The sequence below is a fragment of the Notamacropus eugenii genome, chromosome 3 (genome assembly GCF_028372415.1).
Source record: "Notamacropus eugenii isolate mMacEug1 chromosome 3, mMacEug1.pri_v2, whole genome shotgun sequence".
Lineage (NCBI taxonomy): Eukaryota > Metazoa > Chordata > Mammalia > Diprotodontia > Macropodidae > Notamacropus > Notamacropus eugenii.
The window spans coordinates 341,345,260-341,366,427 of record NC_092874.1 but is presented as its reverse complement, the minus strand read 5'-3'; the positions used below and the strand labels follow the sequence as shown (position 1 = coordinate 341,366,427).

At 35.5% G+C, this 21,168-nt stretch overlaps 1 protein-coding gene across 6 annotated transcripts in view; it reads right to left on the bottom strand.

Annotated features, from left to right (window-relative positions):
- The window catches only part of DMXL1 (Dmx like 1), a 140,609-nt gene that overhangs the window by 94,277 nt on the left and 25,164 nt on the right, over positions 1-21,168 (bottom strand). For all 6 annotated transcript variants that reach the window (XM_072597130.1, XM_072597131.1, XM_072597125.1 and 3 more), the window contains exons 4-13: positions 19,892-19,970; positions 16,363-16,495; positions 14,796-14,862; positions 10,421-10,602; positions 7,350-7,533; positions 6,567-6,735; positions 4,096-4,308; positions 2,081-2,334; positions 1,270-1,954; positions 1,050-1,171 (exon numbers count right to left, since the gene is read on the bottom strand). In XM_072597130.1, the coding sequence (XP_072453231.1) occupies positions 1,050-1,171; positions 1,270-1,954; positions 2,081-2,334; positions 4,096-4,308; positions 6,567-6,735; positions 7,350-7,533; positions 10,421-10,602; positions 14,796-14,862; positions 16,363-16,495; positions 19,892-19,970 (2,088 nt within the window). The remainder of the gene's footprint in view (positions 1-1,049; positions 1,172-1,269; positions 1,955-2,080; positions 2,335-4,095; positions 4,309-6,566; positions 6,736-7,349; positions 7,534-10,420; positions 10,603-14,795; positions 14,863-16,362; positions 16,496-19,891; positions 19,971-21,168) is intronic.

Below are 21,168 nucleotides of genomic sequence, written 5' to 3'. Positions count from 1 at the left end.
AACACGTACTAGATATACGAAACTGGTCAAGTCACTTAATTTCTCAATGTCTAAGAGGCAACTCTAAGACTACAAGATGCAGCTGTGTGTGTTCGTCCTTCGTTGCTGAAGAAGACCATGCCATCAGAAAAATAATGACATGACTTGCTCTTGACTTTGTTTTGAGTGAGGGAGGGCTGTGCAGGTCACCAGCCTCACTTCTCCTCCAGAGCCATCTGAATCCAATGACCAGATATTCATCAAGGTGACTGGAGATGACCCAGGATGAGGCAACTGGAGTTAAGTGACTTGTCCAAGGTCACACAGCTAGTGACTGTCAAGTGTCTGAGGTGAGAGTTGAACTCAGGTCCTCCTGACTCCTCCTGCACTGGTGCTCTATCCACTGCACCACCTACCTGCCCCTACAAGATGCAGACAAATTGCTGGTCAGCACTGGTAAAAACAATGCCCTCATTGGGAGCTGACTACAATGATAAAATCCCAAATGCAATGAAAACGTAATGGTTACTTAAAAAGTGATATGCAAATAAAAAAGGCAATAAAAAGACCGACAATAAAAGTTTTATTTATGAAGAGCCAAGTATTTTCATGGTAGATTAGATGAACACTATCATGAAAGAATATATTTGGCCAGATACTTCATGAAATAACAAACATCTATAAAGCACCCACATGTTCCAGGCATTAGGGGATAATGTTCCTAGATAAGTAAATATAAGATATATTACAAAATAAATACTAAGGGATTTCTGGATTGAGTAGAATAATAGCTGGATCAAGAAAAGCCTGAAAATAAGCATGTATATATTTAATCATTTAAATTCATATACATGATGACATTAAAAAATTCAAACACGTTTATAAAACTTATATATTAACATTTCACTTGCTTTAATCAATCAATAAAATTTATTATTTCTTCTATGTTCCAGCATTCATCACATAGAAATAAACATGTTATGCCTATTTATTTCAATCTGTGGATCTAATAATTTCAGATTAAAAATCACAAAGGTTTTGTAAGATTTACATATAATCATTTCACTTACAGAAATTTCAGGGTTGGATAGCTCATATAACAGTTTTTTGGCATCAGTGACAGCTTCATACAATCTCAAATATTGTCCATCACTTGCCACAAAGCAAGCACTAGGAGAGTTGCAATAAGCACCTAAAAACATTGAGGAAAACTTTAAATTTAGCAATTTAAAGACAGTGTTCTAGATTCTTTATTATCTTGAATAAAAAAGAAAACAGTATGATGCTCACCCAGACAGTAACTAGGTATGAGGGCAGGTAGCCATGCCACGTTGGAAAAGGCCGAAACATGAAGAGAATTAATCCTTGCAAGTTCTGAAACACCTCCAGAAAAAGATAACGGCCCGACTGGGTCAACCCTCCAGAGAATAAGCTCACTATAAACTGCATTTGGATCCTGAAAAGTCAAATCTACAGTGTTTCTACTATGCTCTCCTAATAAAATTTCATCAGAGTTTAAAGTGTCATAAGGCTGTTTCAGACTGTCAATATCTGGTGTCCTTAATGCATTATGATGGGATGTTGTTAGTAACAATGGTAATACTGAATGGCAAGCTAAGTCATTAAGATGAAAGCGATGACCACAATATCTAGATTTATGGGAAATACTGAGCACTGTAGAAAAGGCAGATTCTTCTGCAAAGCTGACTAACCACTGATTCAAGGATCCATCTGCATGCTTCGAAATCATCATGACATTAGGAGTGAAGATACTTAATTTTAAACTATTAGTTGATTTACTGTGACCAGAAGAGATCAGCATTGATGTGGAACGTGTGAGGCCAGGGGGTTTTTGTTTGCCTTGTTGAATAGCCAAGTCAACATTCTTGGTACAAGCATACATCACTATGCTTCTGCAGAGAGAATTTGCATCACCCGTAGGGAAAGCTACTGGAATTCTGGAAACAAATGACACCTAGATTTAAAAAAAAAGTGCATTATGATATGTAGACTGTGAAGATACAAAAAACAGAATTACAGATAAGCAAGTGGACAAAATATTAAACAAAATATTAAACCAACTGAGATAAAATAACAGTACCTGCACCTGGCGAAACATACCAGGCTGGTATTCATCCAGCCAATCCACGTGCCAAATCAGCAAAGAACCATCCACTGGATGAATACTGAAAAGCATGTCTGCATTTTTACTCCATTCAGACAGAAGCACTTCAATCTGATGATCAATAACAGCAGATGGTAAGGGTACACAGCCTGAACTGAGTACATTTTTTTCACTACTCAACTCTCTCTTTTCAGGAATTGCTTTCAGATCATCAACACCATCATCAGTTTCTGGTGGGGAAAAAAAAATGTTAACAAGTTAAGTAAATGCAATTAAGTAATAAATTTTAATAAGAATTACTAGAAAGGCAATAAAGTTTAAATTAGTACCTAGGTTTCATAAACAAAAAATGAAAAAAGAAAACTTTTATTTTAAGGATATGCACAGCACTCTAGGACATCCCTATACATAGCAGGGCCGAAGTGATCTCTCTTACTTCCCCTTCTTACATTTCCCTACTCAATAAACTCTAAAATCAAATAAAAACTCCTGTTGAGTTTTTAATGCCCTTCCCAACCTGGGCCCAATCTACCTGTCCAGGTACATTCTTTTTCCTCCTCCCGCACTGTGTGATCTAGACAAACTGACTTTGTGTCTTCCTCATTCACAGTATTCTTTTATCTACATGCCACTGAACTTTGTTCTTTGTCTGGAATATATTTCCTTCTCATTTCCATCTCAGAGAATTGTCCTCTTCCTTTAAGATTCAGCCCAAGAACCACCTTCCAAAAGAGGATTTTCTTGATCCATCCCACTGCAATTGCTAGCAACTGCCCTACCTTTTATTTGTTCATGTTAATTCTCTTTATATTTATTTTATATCCACATATGTATACGTTTATTGTCTCCTCCCTTAGAACATAAGCTCCTTGAGAGTAGGAATTGTTTCCTTTTTTTTTTTCTTTTGGTATTCCTAGTACCTAACACACAGGAAGCACTTGATAAATGCTGACTGATTACAGTTATGTGATCAAACTTAGGTTTAAGAAGACCTGGCAGCTGAATGGAAAATGTATTGGAAAGTGAAGAGATTGGAAGCAGACAAACCAATTAGGAGGCAATTTCTAAATTACAGGCAAGAGGTAAAGAGGGTCTGATTTAGGGGAGTGGCCAAGAGAGTAAACAGAAGGAGATGAATGTGACTAATTGTGAAGCACAATCAACATGACCTGGAAATTGATATGGAGCCGAGGTAGACTTAATGGTCAAAGCGGACTTCAAGACTGACTGTTAAGAAACAAGGGTAAATTTTGGGGAAGAGTATATACCTTAGAGAGAAAGATAATGAGTTCTGTTTAGACATGTTGATTGATAAGACTGGATATCTAAGTAGAGATGAATAGCAGTAATGTGAAACTAGCAGTAAATGTGAAACTAATTAAGAGTGATTAGTGCTAGATATATTAAGACTGAAAATCCAGAAAGGAGGGAAGAGGAGTCTCCACAGCTGTGGGAGATGGACTGGCAATCCATCTAAGGAAACTGAAAATAAGTGGCTTGGTCAGAGACACAGGAAATCGTGACAGGAGAAAAAAAGGAAGAACTAGTTTGGAACAAAGACACAGGAGTGGGGAGTGGTAAACATTACTTAAACTTAAAGAGAGGGCAAGAAGGATAAGGAATAAAAGAAGCTAAGTACACACTGATTAATCTTAAAAAAAAAAGGAGTTTCAGGCCAGTGGCTGCACCTGAAAGTAGATTACAAGAGATTATAAAGACAGTGGAAGAAACTGATTGGGAGGGAGGGGAAGCATGGGAGGTAGGGGAAGTTTGGTCATACAGATGAAAATTCTAATTTCTGCTTTCTTGAGTGCAAAAATCTTTCTTATAATTCTTTGTATTCCATATAATACCATATATAGTACTTTAATATATTAAGCATTCAAATATAATTAGTTATCCTTATGATATAAAAATGTATAAATGTACTGAAGAACAACTTGACTGAATCAAACCGTTTCACATATTCCTTATTTTTCTGAAGTCAATACCTTCATCACATTTTCCATCCACCTGATTGGATTCTTCCATACTGGCTTCTGAAGGGGGCTGTTCAAAACTCTTTCGAAGCTGCTGTAAAAAGACCTCCATCGATAAAGTAAAATGCAATTCTTTATTGTTAAGCCAGTGCACAACAAAAGGCCCACTCTTCTCTTCATTTTCACTAAGGCTGAGAGATGTAATAGAAGGAAGCAAAGGGATGTCTACAAAGCAAAAATGGCAAAAATTAATTACTCGCTACCTGACCACATGACACAATTAAGCATCATAGTTTTGTCATTGGTTGTCATATAAACAATCATGAAAGGTTTAAAATAAATGCAACCAACACACAAGTCACTGCACATGTTCTATCACAATCTAAAAGTAATTAGATAAGTGGTCATTTTAACATGTCTGTAGTAGAAAAATTAAAATCACATGACCAGCTTTATCTTGTCTAATTTATGGTATATTTTATTTTTTAGTCAAGTCATCTGAAAGATGTGACATGTTTAACAATCTTATATTAATATTGTTAGGACTGAATTATTCTGATTAAAGAGTATATATATTCTCATATAAGAGTGCAAGAAATTTCACAGATTATATAAAGCAAACATTATCCCTCTTTTGCAAAATTGTAATGTCACAACCTCAAAGGGATTTAAGTTAGTAGACAATTATTTATTTGGTGGCAATCAAACATTTTTCCTTACAGCAGTTCATGTTGCAGGGGATACAGGAATATAGGCACACTCTATTTGTAGCACAGAAATAATCTAACCATACTACAAAGTAATCTGGAATTACTCAAGGAAAGTAACTAAAATATCCACAACTGTTTTCCCAGAGCTCCCACTGCTAGGCATATACAAATCCCAAAGATGTTAAAACAGAAAGGAAGTTCCCATACACACCAAAATATTTATAGCAGCCTTTTCTATGGCAGCAAAGAAGTGGAAACAAAGCAGGTGTCCATCAACTGAGTGGGACTGACTAAAGCAGATGGTGGATGAATGCCACAGAATATGAATTTGAAGATTTTAGATAAACATAATCTGTTAAATTTATATGAACTACACAAAGTGAAGAACAAGGAAAGCAATATTCCCAAGGACTATAAGTAAATGCAACGATCAACAAAACAATGTGCAATTATCATGATCAAGCTTGTCCCAGAAGAAGAAAAGAGAAAATGCACCTCCCATCTTTTGCTGGAGAGGTGGAATATGGGTGTGAAATACTTAATAAAATTTGAATTTTAAAAACATCTTCCCTTAACTCATTCAGTGATAATTCTAGAACTTATTTAAAGACATGACTGCCTTCTGTTTATTTTTTAATTAACAGGGAGCTGATTCTTCCACAAAGTTCTGCTCTATCACCTCATCTTGGTATACAGGACACCTGGGGTTTTTAAAAATTATGGTAGCAGAAGACAGATTCTGGAGGATTCTACCAAGTGGCACAGCAGAAACGGGACATCTGAACTCAGAAGATCTAGTTCAAATCTCAGCTGCGCCACTTATACCTCTGCAAGTCACTAGATCATCTATAAAATGAGGGGATGGCTTTCAATAACTTCTAACATGCCTGCTTTCTGAGGAACACCCTCACTAAAGCACCAAAACTCTCACCACCAGTAAACCAACCACATGGTGATGAATTATTTCATCAAGGCAAACTTGTATTCATGTTCTGTTGGTGCAGTACCCATGGCAGAATGGTGGAAATGGTAATAAAGGAGCTGGGATTCACATTAACTTAGCTACTGGTATCTAAATGTGAGCTCCCTGTAAATACTTAATGGACACACTAATGGAGGAATTGAATCATATTAACTTTTTCACTGTGAAGGAAACCATAAGACAGAAGAACTTATAGTTAGATGGAAAGATGGCTTATAGGAGAGCTATTCACCCATCCTAAAAAAAAATAATTCACATGATATTACCATTACTTAATTCTAAGTAAAACCTTGGAAAAAGCTGTGTACACTCATTAATTCTACTTCCTCTTCTGTCACTCACTTCTCAATCATTTGCAATATGGTTTTGGACATAAGGTACAATAGCAATAAGTGCTTATCTAAAATTGCACTCTCCAAAGTTACTAATGATCTCTTAACTGCCAAATTTGATGGCTGCTACTCAATACTCATACTTCTTGATCTCTGTACAGAATTGACACTGTGTACTGCCCTCTCTGTTTATATATTATCTCCTTTCTGGGGTTCTGTGACACTCTTCTCTCTTGGTACTCCTACTATCTGTATGACCACCACTTCACTGTCTCCTGTGCTAGTTAATCATCCTTAACACAACCCCTATACTTGGTATGTACAGTACTTAGTACCCACATTCAACAATGTTACCCTATAGAACGCAAAAGTGTCACATGCATGGATTTAGTACTAAAAAGAGTCCCATAATATTACTTTACTCTAAATAAAGCTTTTTTGAGGAGCCAGGGTTTTTACCTGTGGCTGGGTTGATGCTGGCTGCAATATGAAAGTGGCAAAGTGCATTGGCTTGCAGGGGGGTATTCCTATGGACCTGATGAGGATTCTGCTGATGTGGTAGGTAGCCAGTGTGTGCTACAAGTGCAAGTGATCTGCTTCGTCCTCTACGAAAATGCCTCAGATTTACCTATGTGGATAAAACTGTTTTTTTAGAATGTCCTTCTTCTCATAAACTACATGTATTCTTAATATGTTTGTTTTATGAGCTACAAAATACATTGATAACTGAACAATAATGCTCAGGAGCCTTTTCTCCTCAAGTGATCAGATATAGTAACTCCAATGCTATTTCTCTAATTTATTATATTATATAACCTCCAAGTTTTAGGTTAAGAAAAAGCTAAAAAGAGAAACTTTTAATATGGCAACCTCGGTTCTCTTGCTCAGATTGCATTTATTTCATTTAAATCATTAGAGTTTATTCATATTTTTTTAGTCATCTAGTAAGTAAATTTTTGAAAATTAGTTACTTTATACATCACAAAAATATTATAATGCTTCAAAAATTTTGTAGCAACATTTTCTTTTCCTGAGTCTTGGTTTTTTATACTTATCTAAGTTAAAATCTAACTGAACTTAAGATTGAGGTCATATAACTCAATCATTTATAAAACACAGAATTCAAGCTGGATAATCTCTATTGTCCTTCCAAATTTTGATTTTATGACTTTTAAAAGTCCTGTTATAAAAATCACTCCCAAAGCTTGTAGTAAAATGAAACATCTCAACCATAGCACTCACTTCCAAAGCATTTTGAACTCTTTCCTTACTGGAAGCATTCCTCTTGAGGTTATTTGTTAAATTAACTGGATCAGTCCAATGGTTTCCTTCATATAAGAGACTATCATTTGGTAAAAAAGTTTCTACCCACAGGCGACACACATTATCTTTGCAGCAAGTCAACAATACGTTACATACAGAAGCCCTGTGGAAGAAAACAATATTGAGAATAGAAATCTAGTGCAGAAAATTAGCATGGTAACCATGGAAATTATTCAGTATTACTAAAACATACATTCAACTTTTAAAGTATCAATTAAAAGTTTATAATAAATATAAACATTTAACATGTTCAAAAGGGCAACTGTACAGACTTGATTACATAAGAAACCTCTACCTCAATGCAACACCGCCTTCCATACCATCATGCTTCTGTTATTCTTAATTCAGCAACTACTTTGATTTCCAAAACTGCTCCCTGATCTAAGGGAGCATGACACAATTCCTAGTGTTGCCTTGAATGAAATTCAGTTGCATATGAAAATGGCCCAAATAGAAATACATATCATCCTCTAAAAAGAGGTTTTTTTCTTTAACCACTGCTTTAGCATGCACTCTTGATAGTCTAGGGAAACCTATGGACCCCTTCTCAGAATAGTGTTTTCTTAAAACATTCTAAATTGAAAGAAATGTTGAATTTCAATTGCTGGTTAGAAAAAATAAAGATGTTAGTTTCTCCCCCATCCAACCTCATGAAATCTGGGAGTTCACTGACCCCATGTCGAGAGACTATGGTCTAAAATAATCTATCTTGATTTTTTAGGCATTAATTTTCCACAATGAGCACTAATATAATACTGTAACAGTACTTTAAGTACATATATATATACATATACATGTATATATATATTCATTCTCTCCAAATATGAAAATATCTAGTTTCCAGAGCTAAAATGGTGTTTTCAAACACATATTACTTTCCTAGTTAATGATTCTTTTCCTCTTAGTGAGCTTACCCTAATACAAATTGAAGGAAGGAAGGGAGGAATCAAGAAAGGAAAAAGGAAGGAAAAGAGGAAGAAAGGAGGAAGGAGGGACTTATTAAGAAGCATCAACTGTGTGACAGATGCTGTGCTAAGCTCCTTTCCAAAGCTAAATATCTCATTTGATCCTCATAACAACCCTAGGAAGGAGATGTTACTATCATCTGCCTTTTACAGTCAAAGAAACAGACACCTAGTTGTCTCTAAGGATTAATAATGAGTTCATTAATTACCCTCATGAGAAATCACCAGGTAAAAGACAATAAGCCCTTTCAAAAAAATTATTTTCCAGGAGTGATTCAGTATGTACAGAAAAAACTCCACAGCCTTTGGTAGAATCCTTTTCTTTATGTCAGCCAAATAGAGCACATTTTTGTTTTTATTCCTACCTTCCCTTTTGGTCTGGCTTTATTGAATACCTGCTTGACACACATTTTCAAAAATTCTGTAACATATTTGTCACACTGGATGCTGTAGAATATGCATACAGAAGACAGCAGGAAAAGAAGCTAGGTCTGGTGAACCTGAGCATGGACAAAAGAGTCAGGGTGACAGTGGCTTTGGGAAACCTGATAAGCAGAAATAAATTAAGATGACCAAAGATATTGGAGAAAAGAGCAAGATGAACAGTTCAAAATTCATACAAATCTGCAATAAGGAGATGTGTAGTAGCAAAACAAAGTAGACAATCAAAATGCTGGGCAAACACTGTATAGCCAGAAGATCCATAGAACTTAGAGGAATAAGACACAACAGATACATGGCAGAGCCATTTATCTGGGAACACTCAGTCAAAGAACTTGTCATCGTAACTTCTGGTGATTTTATTTACCTCTAATTTAGGTCAGCCAAAGACCTTATTCCAAGCAAGACCAAATGACAACTGAAAATAAAAGACTGCATGGGGACTAATTATAGTTCTTTGGCAGGCTTTCCTGAACAATTTTCTTGATTTTTATAATGAAATATGATTTATTTTTATTTACAATAAAAGCATTAGTCAAAAGAATTAAAAACCATTCATATTTTTATTTCAGCTCATGTACCTGAAATAAGATTTGTAAATGTCAAGAATATCCAGTTTCAGTATGAATGGTTTAACATAACAAAACTTTGGTTCTACTACAGTAATCATCTAAAATGTTACTTGGTGATTATGAATGTTTTATTGGAAAGACTGTACACTATTTTATGGCACAAAGCCAAAAAGAAACATGTATATGACACTAGTGACTAAGTAAGAAAAAATGTAATCAGAAAATAAGATAGAAATATAACTATGTCTTCTTAGAATGCAAAGGAAAAAAAAACTGGCAGATGTTGTAACTATGTGGCTGTATTACTGTATATCCTAATAAAAAAATTACTTAATTTTTGAAATTGTGGTTCTTAGACCAAAAAAAAGGAAATTATAAGACTATTAGTGCATAAAAATACTTAACCTGACTTGAATTAGTGAATCAAAAATATAAAAATAAAACTGAATAGTCAAATACAATAAACCTGATATATAGATAAAAGTGTAGAATAACTAACTGATGAAAAACTTGATCATTTCAACTTTGTGGTTAAAATAAAGAAGCATGAAGGTGAAATGAAGATTATATCAAAGAAACTGCAAAAGATAGCTTCAAGAAAATTTAAGTCATATTCTTATTATATTTTCAAACTCAACCACCAATACTACTTATGTCTCACCAATTGATGAGGGGTGCCATAACTAATCAAGAAAAATGGTAACTGCCAGCTGATGAAGAGAGATAATTATGTAACTATAGTGAACTTATATTCTAAATTTCTTGAGAAAGTCTTCAAGCAAAGGAAATATTTTTTAACAAATCTATAAAAGAGAAATATCATTTCAGGAGGTCATAAATCTTGATACAATATCCAGTTAATGTCCTTATTAGCCCCACTATTTATTTGAGCATTCAAATTTTCTCAGCCTCTGAAGTTTCTATAGTTAACTATCTCTAGAAGTGAACAGAGAAGTCATTATTCACCATGTCATCAGGTGGCATTCATACCGCTGAAAAACTAATCACTGACCTAGGCATATATTTACTCGTCTTCCGCCAGGAAAATCCATTTACAGCTCTAGGATGTGCCAGGTAAACAAATGAAAAGTCAACTTCTCCTCCTTGTGCTTGTTTTTCTGGACCTCTGTCTTGAGAGGTAAATGTTGACCGCCAGTTGTCTGTATTATACCACACTTTCAAAAGGCAGTCATCCTAAAGAGAAAAAAATATAACAAATTACACTAACAACCAAAAAAAGAAAGAGGTGAAAACCATTCACTTTAGAACAGAATCACATAAGGCTTAACTTCATTTACAAGGAACTAAAGTAAGATTTTCTTATAAATCTTTACATTTTGGAATCCTTTTATTACACAGGATTAAGATCCTGTTTCCCATCAGTTTTAAAATGTTCTTTTAAGAATGGTTTGTTAGCTTTTCTTTTTAAAGGGAAGTCCAAAAACAATGCCCAATGGCATGAATACTAGAATCTATCAAGATAACTTAATAATAACAGCTTAATAACATGCTTTACAATTAACAAGCACTTTTATTTGCTCTTTTTGAACTAAACCTGCAATTTCATGTGTGTAAAAAACTTCATTCCAGGGAACAAGCTCCCTCTACTGATATAGACTGAAAATTGTTTTGCAGTTTATAGTCTTAGAGAGTTCCCTCATTTGTTTCTCACAACAATTCTAAAAGGTAAGTATTTCAAGTAATTTTTCATCCTCATTTTACAAATGAAAAAACTAAGGCCCAAAGAGGTTAAGTGACTTGCCAACAGGACAGTAAATAAGTATTTATTAAGAATTTACTATTTGCCAGGCCCTGTGCTAAGGGCTGGGGATAAAAAGAGACAAAAGACAATTCCTGATCTCAAAGAGCTCACAATCTAATAGGGAAGACAATAAGCAAACATATGTACAAACAAACTATATACAGAATAAAAAGGAAATAATTAAGAGAGGGAAAACACTAGAATTAAGAGGGGTTAGAAAACGCTTCTTATAGAAGATGGGATTTTAATTGGGACTTAAAAAAAGACAGGTAAGTCAGTAGATAGAGATGAGAAGGGAGAGCATTACAGGCATGGGGAACACCACAGAACATGCTTGGAGCTTACAGAAGAAGCATTTTGTTCATGGAACAGTCAGGAAGCCAGGGTCATTGGACTGAAGAGTATGTGATGGAAGTAAAGTGTAAGAAGATTGGTAAGGGCCAGGGGGTGAGGGGGTAGAGAAGGTTATGAAGGGTTTTGGATGCCAAATAGCATTTTTGTTTTTGATACTGAAGGTGATAAGGAGACAGTGGAATTTGTTGCAGGGAGGTGGAAGGGCTGTGGGAGGAGGGTGGAATCAGACCTGCACTTTAGGAAAATCACTTCAATGTCTGAATGGAGAACGGATCAGACTTGAGGTAGGCAGACCTACCAACAGGCTATTTTAATAGTTAACTCATGAGAAGATGAAGGTCTGCACGTCTCTTGTATATGTCCCCTTCTGTCCTCTGACACCGCTGTCACTCTTGTGCAGACTCTCATCATGGCAGCAATGTCAGAGGACAGAAGGGGGTATATAAAAGAGATTTTGCAGAGATGAAATCAATAAGCATGGCAAGAGATTCAGTGTGAGGGGTAAGAGACAGTAAAGAGTGTTCAAGTACCTCCTAGGTTATGAGCCTGAGGAACTAGAAGGATGGTGTTGCCTTCTATAGTAATGGGGAAGGTAGAAGGACAGGATTTAGAAGAAAGAATAATGAGTTCTCTTTTGGACATATTGAGTTTAAGATGTTGACTGGATATCCAGCTCAAGATGTCTGAAAAGCAGTTGGAGGTATGAGACTAGTGGTCAGCAAAGAGGTTAAGTTAGGATAGTTACTTTGGAGAAGTATAGAGATTCATGTGAAGTAATATAGAGGGCAAAAACAAAAGAGCCCAGGGGAGAATCCTGTGGGACAGCCATGGTTGCCAGGTATGATCTGGATGAAGGTTCAACAAAGGAGACTGAGGAGTGGTCTGACAGGTAGGAAGAGAACCAGGAGAGAATGACGTTCTGGAAACCTGGAGAAAACAGAGTATCAAAGAGAAGGTGATCAAGGGTCAAAGGCTGTAGAGAGGTCAAGGAGAATGAGGACTGACAAAAAGGTCTTTGGATATGGCTATTATGAGGTCACTGGTAATTTTGGAGAGAGCAATTTCTGTGGAATGATGGGGTTGCAAGTCAGACTGTAAAGAGAACAAGAGCAAAGGAAGGAGTTTAAGCTACAAAAGGCAAAAGAGATAGAGGAGGATCATAAGGATGAAAGATAATATGAGGTTTTTTTCAGGAAGGGGGAATAGGCATGTTTGTAGATAGTCAGGAAGGAGCCAGTAGAGGGAAGATTGAAAATTAAAAAAAAAAAAAAACACCAGAGTGGGAATAACAGAAGGAGCAACTGTTGGAAGTGATGGGATAGAATGGGATCACTTGAGCAAAAAAAGGGGTTAGCCTTCATAAAGAGTATGGTCATCTCATCAGGAAATATGGCTTGTTGTTATTCAGTCATTTCAGTTGTGTTGGACTCTTCACGAGCCCATTTGAGGTTTTCTTGACAGTGATACGGGAATGGTTTGCCATTTCCTTTTTCTCATTTTACAGATGAGGAATCTGAAGCAAATAGCCTGAAGTGACCTGGCCAGAGTCACACAGCTTGTAATTTTCTGAAGTTAGATTTGAACTTAGTCTTCCTGACTCCGGGCACAGAACTCTATCCACTGAGCCACCTAGCTGGCAGAAGGTATTTAAGTGATATGAGATGAAGAAGAGGGAACTTAAAAACAAATGGCCTAATTTTTTTTTGGTAAAATGTGGTAAGTTGATAAGGGAGGTGTATTAATATTGTCTAGCAATACTGAGGATCCAGTTGAAATTATATAACAAATTAAAGAAAACACAGAATATTTTTCTCTACCTTCATTCAGCAGCACATGTATAGTGGCAAAGATACCAGATGATGGGACTGATACAAAGCTGATGCTGAACAGTGCACAATGGGCAATATAACAACGTAGCTAGTGACTCAAGAGGGCAGTGTCAAGTTGAACTATTTCATCAAGGACAGAGTGACTAGGGCAAGGGGGATGTCCTGGAGAGAACTAAGTCACATGACACCTGAGGTCACAGTGTGGGTTTGGTGAGAGAATGAGGAGGAAAAGGTAGAAAGCCAATAGATTATGGTCAGATAAGCAGCTAGAGGTCCCCAAGCTAATGAACAGTGAGGCCAGATTGTAAAACTACGGCTTTTGTTCCCATGTTAAGTTTTCTTTCCACTGCACAACATGAAGTAATGGACTTCTGTTCCTCTGTTCATATCTTCTGAAGTAATAAAGCATTATTCATTCATGGGCACAGGTTCCTAATGTTTAAAGACATGGAAGCTTTGAAAGGCTTATAACTTTTTTTAAGGAAAATTTTAAGGAATTTTAAGGAAAATGATATGAAGTTAATAAAATTATGTTAAATGTATATTAATAACTAGATAATTTTCCATGCAATTAAGTGATCATCAGAAGCAAAAATATTTAAAAAACAGATGAGCCTATATTTGAGCTAGTATTTACATTAAACTCAGGATCTCAAGTTTTATTTATACTTCTACCTGGCTACTATTATTGTACTTACTACTACTGTCTTATGGTATTTCTGCTTCATTTTGTTCTTTTGAAATTGTCAAAATCGAACAAGTTGTAGTAGTACTCCAATTTTTCACAAAGTATTTTTGGACCTGCAGCAAAAACCAAAAATATCCTCTCCTTCCCAAACCAGCTCTAAGCTTGGCTACCAGACCTTTTGTCAATTTCTGATGAAGGAGAAGGTAAGCGAGAAAGACATGGAAGTCTGGGATAGTGAGAAGTAGAGAGCAAACTATGGAGGAGACTGGATCTCTCTCACGATGAATTTCTAACAGAAAATTAAAGTAAACTTCCTTGCTTTTCTTTCTGGCTAAAAACTATATGTAGATGACAAGTGCATCCCACTCTTAAAATTTAAAAGAGCCCTTGGGATATCATCATTTGGAGGATACTCCACTGCAAAATAGAAAACCATGAATATAAAACTGCTTTCCACAACACTGAGTTTTTAAATATATTGTTCTTGAAGCAATGGCTTATCTCATAATGTGCACAAGCAAGAAATGTTTGCAAATGCCTTTCAAACAATTCATGTGATGTGATACAAGTTTCTGCTTTTAAATATAGTTGTTGCATATTAAAGAATGATCACAACACCAGATTAAAACATATTGACAGTCTAAATTTCCTTCACGTAAAAGAACCATTTAATTAAAATTAAGCCAATGACAATAATATTGTATTCTCTGCCTCTAAATACAAAAAACCACACAATCAGAAGTTTAATATTTACCTTTCCTGCAGTAGCAAAAAATTCTCCATCAGGTGAAAATCTCATTAAATGAACTTGGGAAGCAGTCCTATACAATACACAAACAATTACTTTCGTCACTCTAATCATTTCAAGGATAATAAAATAAGAAGGCATTCAATACTACTTTTCGAGGTTATACTTGAGCAATCTATTTCAAATGCCAATGAGAAATTCAGACTAATATACCTGAATATGCAGTGCTCTAGTATCAAATCCATTCTATATTGTCTCAAAAAATAAACATCTTACAAATATAAGCCAACAAAAAATTTCAAGACTTAGAAAATGAAGTTATCAAATGAGTTAAAACCAAAGATGACTTCAAAAGTCAAAATATATTAATTCTATATAATAATGCAAAATACATGAAGAATTATCACTTTAAGGATGAAAATTTTAAGGATAAAGAGTTAACTTTATAAAAGCTGACTTCTTATGGTCTACTATAAGTAGACTATAGCACAGGCTTCTCCCCCTCCCCTCCACTCCCTACCCCTGAAAAAGCTGAGATTTCAAAAACAGCTGCTGGTGACTAGATTTCTAGAATTTCATACATCCTTTCCAACATCAAGAAGTTCAGACCAGTAATAGCAGTTATTTTCCAAGTTAAATTATCTCATAGAGTTTAACAAGAATGAGAGCAACCCTAGGTATAGTGAGTCCATTACTCACTAAAATATAATCTTCTCTGATAATTTTTTGAGACTATTAATACTGTCCTTTAATTCTTTCAAAATAAGATCTAGCTCATTTCCTATTATCATTTTATCTCCTCTAAACTGTTCTGTGCTGTACTTATCTACTTAATTTCTCCTCCTTTTCCCACCCACCCCCACACCATCCAACCTTAGATAGATAACGAAATCCTTTTCCACTTAACATCCTCTCCCTAAGTCAATAAACACGGAAGTATTTGGGGGTGTGTGTGTGTGTGTGTGTGTGTGTGTGTGTGTGTGTGTGTGTGTGTGTGTGTGTGTGTGTGTGTGTCTGTGTGTGTGTCTGTGTGTGTGTCTGTGTGTCTGTGTGTGTCTGTGTCTGTGTGTGTCTGTGTGTGTCTGTGTCTGTGTGTGTGTCTGTGTGTGTCTGTGTGTGATTTGTAGAACTATTCTTATGTATAGGGAGTAAGAAAGAGGGAAGAAAAAGAATTCCAAATGAAGAATAATAAAACCTATCTTGCCTACCCCTTTTGATTTTACGGTGGTTTCTAATGCCTAAAACTTAAATTAAGGAAGAACTGTTAAACATTTTCAAATATATTGTGGTAAAATGGAAAAAGCAGTGCCTCTGGAGTCAGAGCCCTGCTAAGTTCAAATCCTACCTCTGACTGGCTGTTGTTGTTCACTCTTCATTTTGAATAGAACCTCTGACTCTTATTACCTGTATGACTTTAGTCAAGTCATAACCTTCCTGGTTCTCAACTTTCCTTTCTGGAAAATAAGGGGGTTAAGACTAGACAATGTCTGATGTTCCTTCTAGTTCTAGTTCTACAACTCTATGACATTAAAATAATTTAAAAATTGATTTTATTTACATATTTGCTACTTACCTACAATGCCAGATACATCGCCAGTCCCCAAAATTAAGATCTGTTTTCTCAGGATTTTCATCTTCAGATTGCTTCTTCAAGTTACTATTTGACCAAAGTTGCAAACAGCTAGAACCAGTTAAGAGACGATTGCCTAAAAGGATATAAGGTATAATTTATTGTTTCTCTATACAATATTATATGTACTATAATCAATATATGTATTGAAGTTTTATGAACTATTACATGTTTCCCTCTTCCCCCACAATTCCAGCTTAAAACTTAGCCTTATATTCATTGAAAAACAAATTCAGGTCATTCCCTAACGGTGTCTTCTTCCTTTATTTTCTCATCTCACACCATGCAGATGACTTCTGCCACTACCTCTTCCTTTATCCGTGTCTCACACAGCAAGGCAAACCACTATACACACAAAAGTGAACTATTCAGACTTCTCCAGTAGACTGGCACCTCGAAAAACCCTGCTCTCTCACTAAACTTCAATCACTCCCTGTCTACTGGATGCTTCCGTACTGACTACAAACATGCCTATGTTCCCCCCATCTTCAAAAAATCCTCATCTGATCAACTGTCCATCCCTGATAGTAATCATCACATGTCCTTCCCTTTTATGGCTAAAAAACTTGAGAAGACAATCTACCTTACTTCCTTTCCTTTCACTCTTTTCTGATATCTGCTGATATTCTGGCTTCCAGTTTCATCCTTCAACTGAGACTGCTCTCTCCAGAGTTACCAATGATTTATGAATTGTTAAATCTAATGACCTTTTCTCAGACTTCATCCTCCTTGATCACTTTGTAGCCTTTGATAATGACATTCACTTTCTTTTTTCTTATACTTTTTTTTCCCTCTAGGTTTCTGCGACCCTACTCTGCCTTGGTTGCCTTCTTTAGACTTCTCCCTCTCAGTCTTCTTTGCTAAACTTTCATCCAGGTCATAAACCATAGGTATTCTCCAAGGCTGTCCTGGACCCTCTTCTCTTCTCCCTACATACAGTTTCACTGGGTGTTCACATCAGCTCCCATGGATTCAGTTATCATCTCTATGGTAATAAAAATCAGATCTGCTTATCCAACCCTAAGCTCTCTCATGACCTACAGACTCACATTTCCAACTGCCTACAGGACATCTTAAATTAGATGATCTGTAGACATCTTAAGCTCAACATGTACAAAACTAAACTTTCCCCAAGAAAACTCCCCTCTTCCTAACTTCCCTATTAACATTGAGGGCACTGCCATTCTCCCAATTATCCACATTCACAACCTCATGCTCAACTCCTCACTCTCATACCCACATCCAATTAGTTGCCATGTCTTGTCATTTCTACATTCATAATACCTCTCCTGTATGACCCTTTCTTTCCTCTGACACTGCTACCTCCCAAAGGAAGGCTTTCATTACCTCATGCCTGTATTACTGCCTAGAATTCAGTGCTTCTTAAATTTAAACACAGTTTAAGAAATGCTGATTGGGTCACCAGTGGAAAAAAAAGAAGCCCTAGCTTACATAATCTCCCTCCCTCCTTTCCTATCTCTCTTTTCTCCAGTACTTTCTCAGTAGCCAAATTAATATTCCTAACATACAGGTCTGATTATGTCAACCTCTCCCCCCACAGATCTTTATTATCTCAAGTGTCAATTATAAAATACTCTGGTGTTTAAAGCCTTCACCACCTGGCCCTTTTCCTGCCTTCTGAATGTTTCTATATGTATTCCTACCATGAACTATATAATCCAGTGACAATGAGTTCCTTAACTCTATAATATAATAATGCAATATACAATAGCCTTTCCTTATGCTCCTTAATGCTAGTCCCTTCCCTTTGATTTATTTGTACAGTTGTTAGCATATTGTCTTCCTCATTAAACTATGAGCTCCTGTCTTTCTTTGCTTTAGCGAGGCTTAGCACACTGCCTGACACATAGTAGGCACTGACTTGAACTGACTTTCAAAAAAGCAGAGCAAGTAAAACTGTCTTCTTAGGGGAGTTGGGTGGGGTGACTTTCAAATTTTGAAACAAAGTAGGGAATGTTTTATATTTCTATTTAAATGTGCTTAGTGCATTTGAAACTAGAATGGGCAGTTAATGATTTGTTTCAGACTCAAAAAAAGGTAGTCTTTGCTTTCTCTAACAAAAATTGGTAATAATCTTTGAAAGATGTGGATATCTTTTAACACTGGATAATTTCACAATGAAAACTGGAATAGATAATGAGTAAAAAGTCTGAAGCCCTGAAAACCATCAGGCAAAAGTGGCAGCAGTTGTGGCAGCAATGATGAGGATGAGGTTTGATAATAACTAAAAACAGTTGTGATTATTGTCTTTTTAAGAAAAATCTAAATCTCCAGCCATAACCAACAAGGCCAACAACTAGATCTGCATAATGCCAAATGCCAATATCTCTACACGGATATTCCAGTGGTACCTCAAACAGCATGCTACAAATCACATCTATTGTCTTTTCCTAGGTTCCTGTTCCTCCTCCTGATTTAACATATCTTTTCAGGAACACCAGATCTTTGCATTCTTCCATTTTTGAAACCTTGATGTTGTCTTTGACTCTTCCCTTACCTCATATCCAACAAGCTGCCAAGTTTTGTTAATTTTACCACACATCATCCTTCACATTCATCTTATACCTCTCTATTTCCACTATTACTACTCTAGAATAAGTTTCCATTACTGTCTACCTGGATTATTATATTAGCTTACCAAGATATCATCCTGCCTCTTTTCTCCCTCCCATCCAATCCATCCTTCATACTGCTGACAACACTAATGTACTTAATTCATAGATCTGGTTATATCTCTCATCTGCTCAAAAACCTTCAGTAGCTCACTACTGCCTACCAAATAAGGTTCAAATTCAAAGACTTCTACCGCCTAGTACTATGCTACCTTCTTAGATCTACTCTATATTATTCTTCTCAATTTTTTTTCTCCCTAGTACTTTGCAGACCCCTATGCACTTTTTAAATGTTTATGGAATTTCATGTTTATTGAATTATTGTAATTTTTGAAGCCAAACATAGGATTATCAATCTTCTTAAAAATTACAAAAACAAAAAGTTTATCTGTCTTACTCTGAAGTTTAAACAAACTAAAATTAAGAAGGTAACAGTTACTGTATACAGACAGAAATCCAGAACCAAATACACTTAAGTAAATATTCATTCTTTTTTAGTACCATTGTTTGAATGAAAGTTTAACTAGCCTCCAAATCAAGAGCATTGCTACAAGTGTGAAGAAAAGTGACGGGCCACTGGCCACTGCCCTTCCTTCAGCTCCACAGTAACCAAAATAATAATACCTTAAAAAAAAATCTCTCTTAAAAATAACATACAAATTTATGGAACACAAATGGAAACTCAAGACATATTTTTCTGAATATATTTAAAGACCTTTTATCCCAGGATATCAGGAAATTTCAACTCAAGCTGAAGTTTTTACCAAACTAAAATTTAATATAAGAATAGTATCATATCTAGACAAAATACCATGTTTCATTTAATCATGTTTTCTTACCTGTGGGATCCCAAGTTATATTGTGTGCTATGGACTCCAGAAAAAATTGGCCACTTTTCTGCCACTGATTACATAACTCCTAAGATCAAAAGTAATGAGTAAGATGAGCATTACAGGCATCTTTTTCCATTTTTTATTAGATATACAAATTTGCTGCTTATTCCCATTGCAAATGAAATCATTTGCAAAGAAGAGAAGTTGAAATAATTCAGTGAACTGTAAGTAAATGAGATGAAGGAAATTGATAGACATACGGCCTACTCCCAACCATCTTTCCTTCATAGTACTTGTCCACTTACAAACTCCATACTATCATTTCTATACCCACCACAGAAACAACTGTATGCTGAACAACAAGACATAATCCTTTGGACATTATTCCCATAAGTTGAGTCACACTCAGACATTTAATTTTATTATACTGATGTTCATCTGTGTAATGAACATCTAAACTTAGTCATTAATTCATCTCTGTGATTCCCATACTCAAAGCAATTTGTTCATGGTAAGTTGTAATTCATCATCAAGAGATCATTAGCATAGAAATAATAAAATAAAAAATAGAATCCAGAATGAGAGAAGTTGAAAAAGCAAAGTGATACTGCTTTTTTGTGAAGACTCAAATGTTTTCTCTGAGACTTTCTTCTAGAGTAATTAAGGATTATCATATCATTCCAAGTCAATTATGGTTTCCCTCTATAACAGCCTAATCTCTTTATTAAATACACATTTATTGCCACTTCTGGGGGTCTAAATTTTTTCTCCAATAAAGTAATTGCTTTTCCTTCAGTCTTTCACAACTACTATCATGGTCCCCAATTATGTGCACTTGGAAGAGAAAGATAACATAATGACTGCTTCTTTTATTTAATTGATACTTTATTTCATAAAGACATTTTACATAGTGAAAACCTTTATAAATGGCTATATGTTAACTTTTAATTATTACAAATTCTTCCATCATGTTGTATAATGGAAAGACCAATGACCTAAGAGTAAAAAGTCTAGTCTAAGATCTGTCACAAATTAGGTGTATGATGTTGGACAAATTCACTAAACTTCTCTAAATCTCAGTTTCCTCAAAATGGAGCCAATATCACCTAATGAGATGCTGGATAAAGTGATCTGAAATAAATACAGGCCTATGCAAATGAGGTATATTATTATTTTATCTAACAACGATCCTTCAGGTTATTTTGGAAATCTCAAATTTCATCCTGAAGGGAGTAGGAAAAAACTGGTCACTTATCACTGTCATCCTTCTTATTAATAAAATC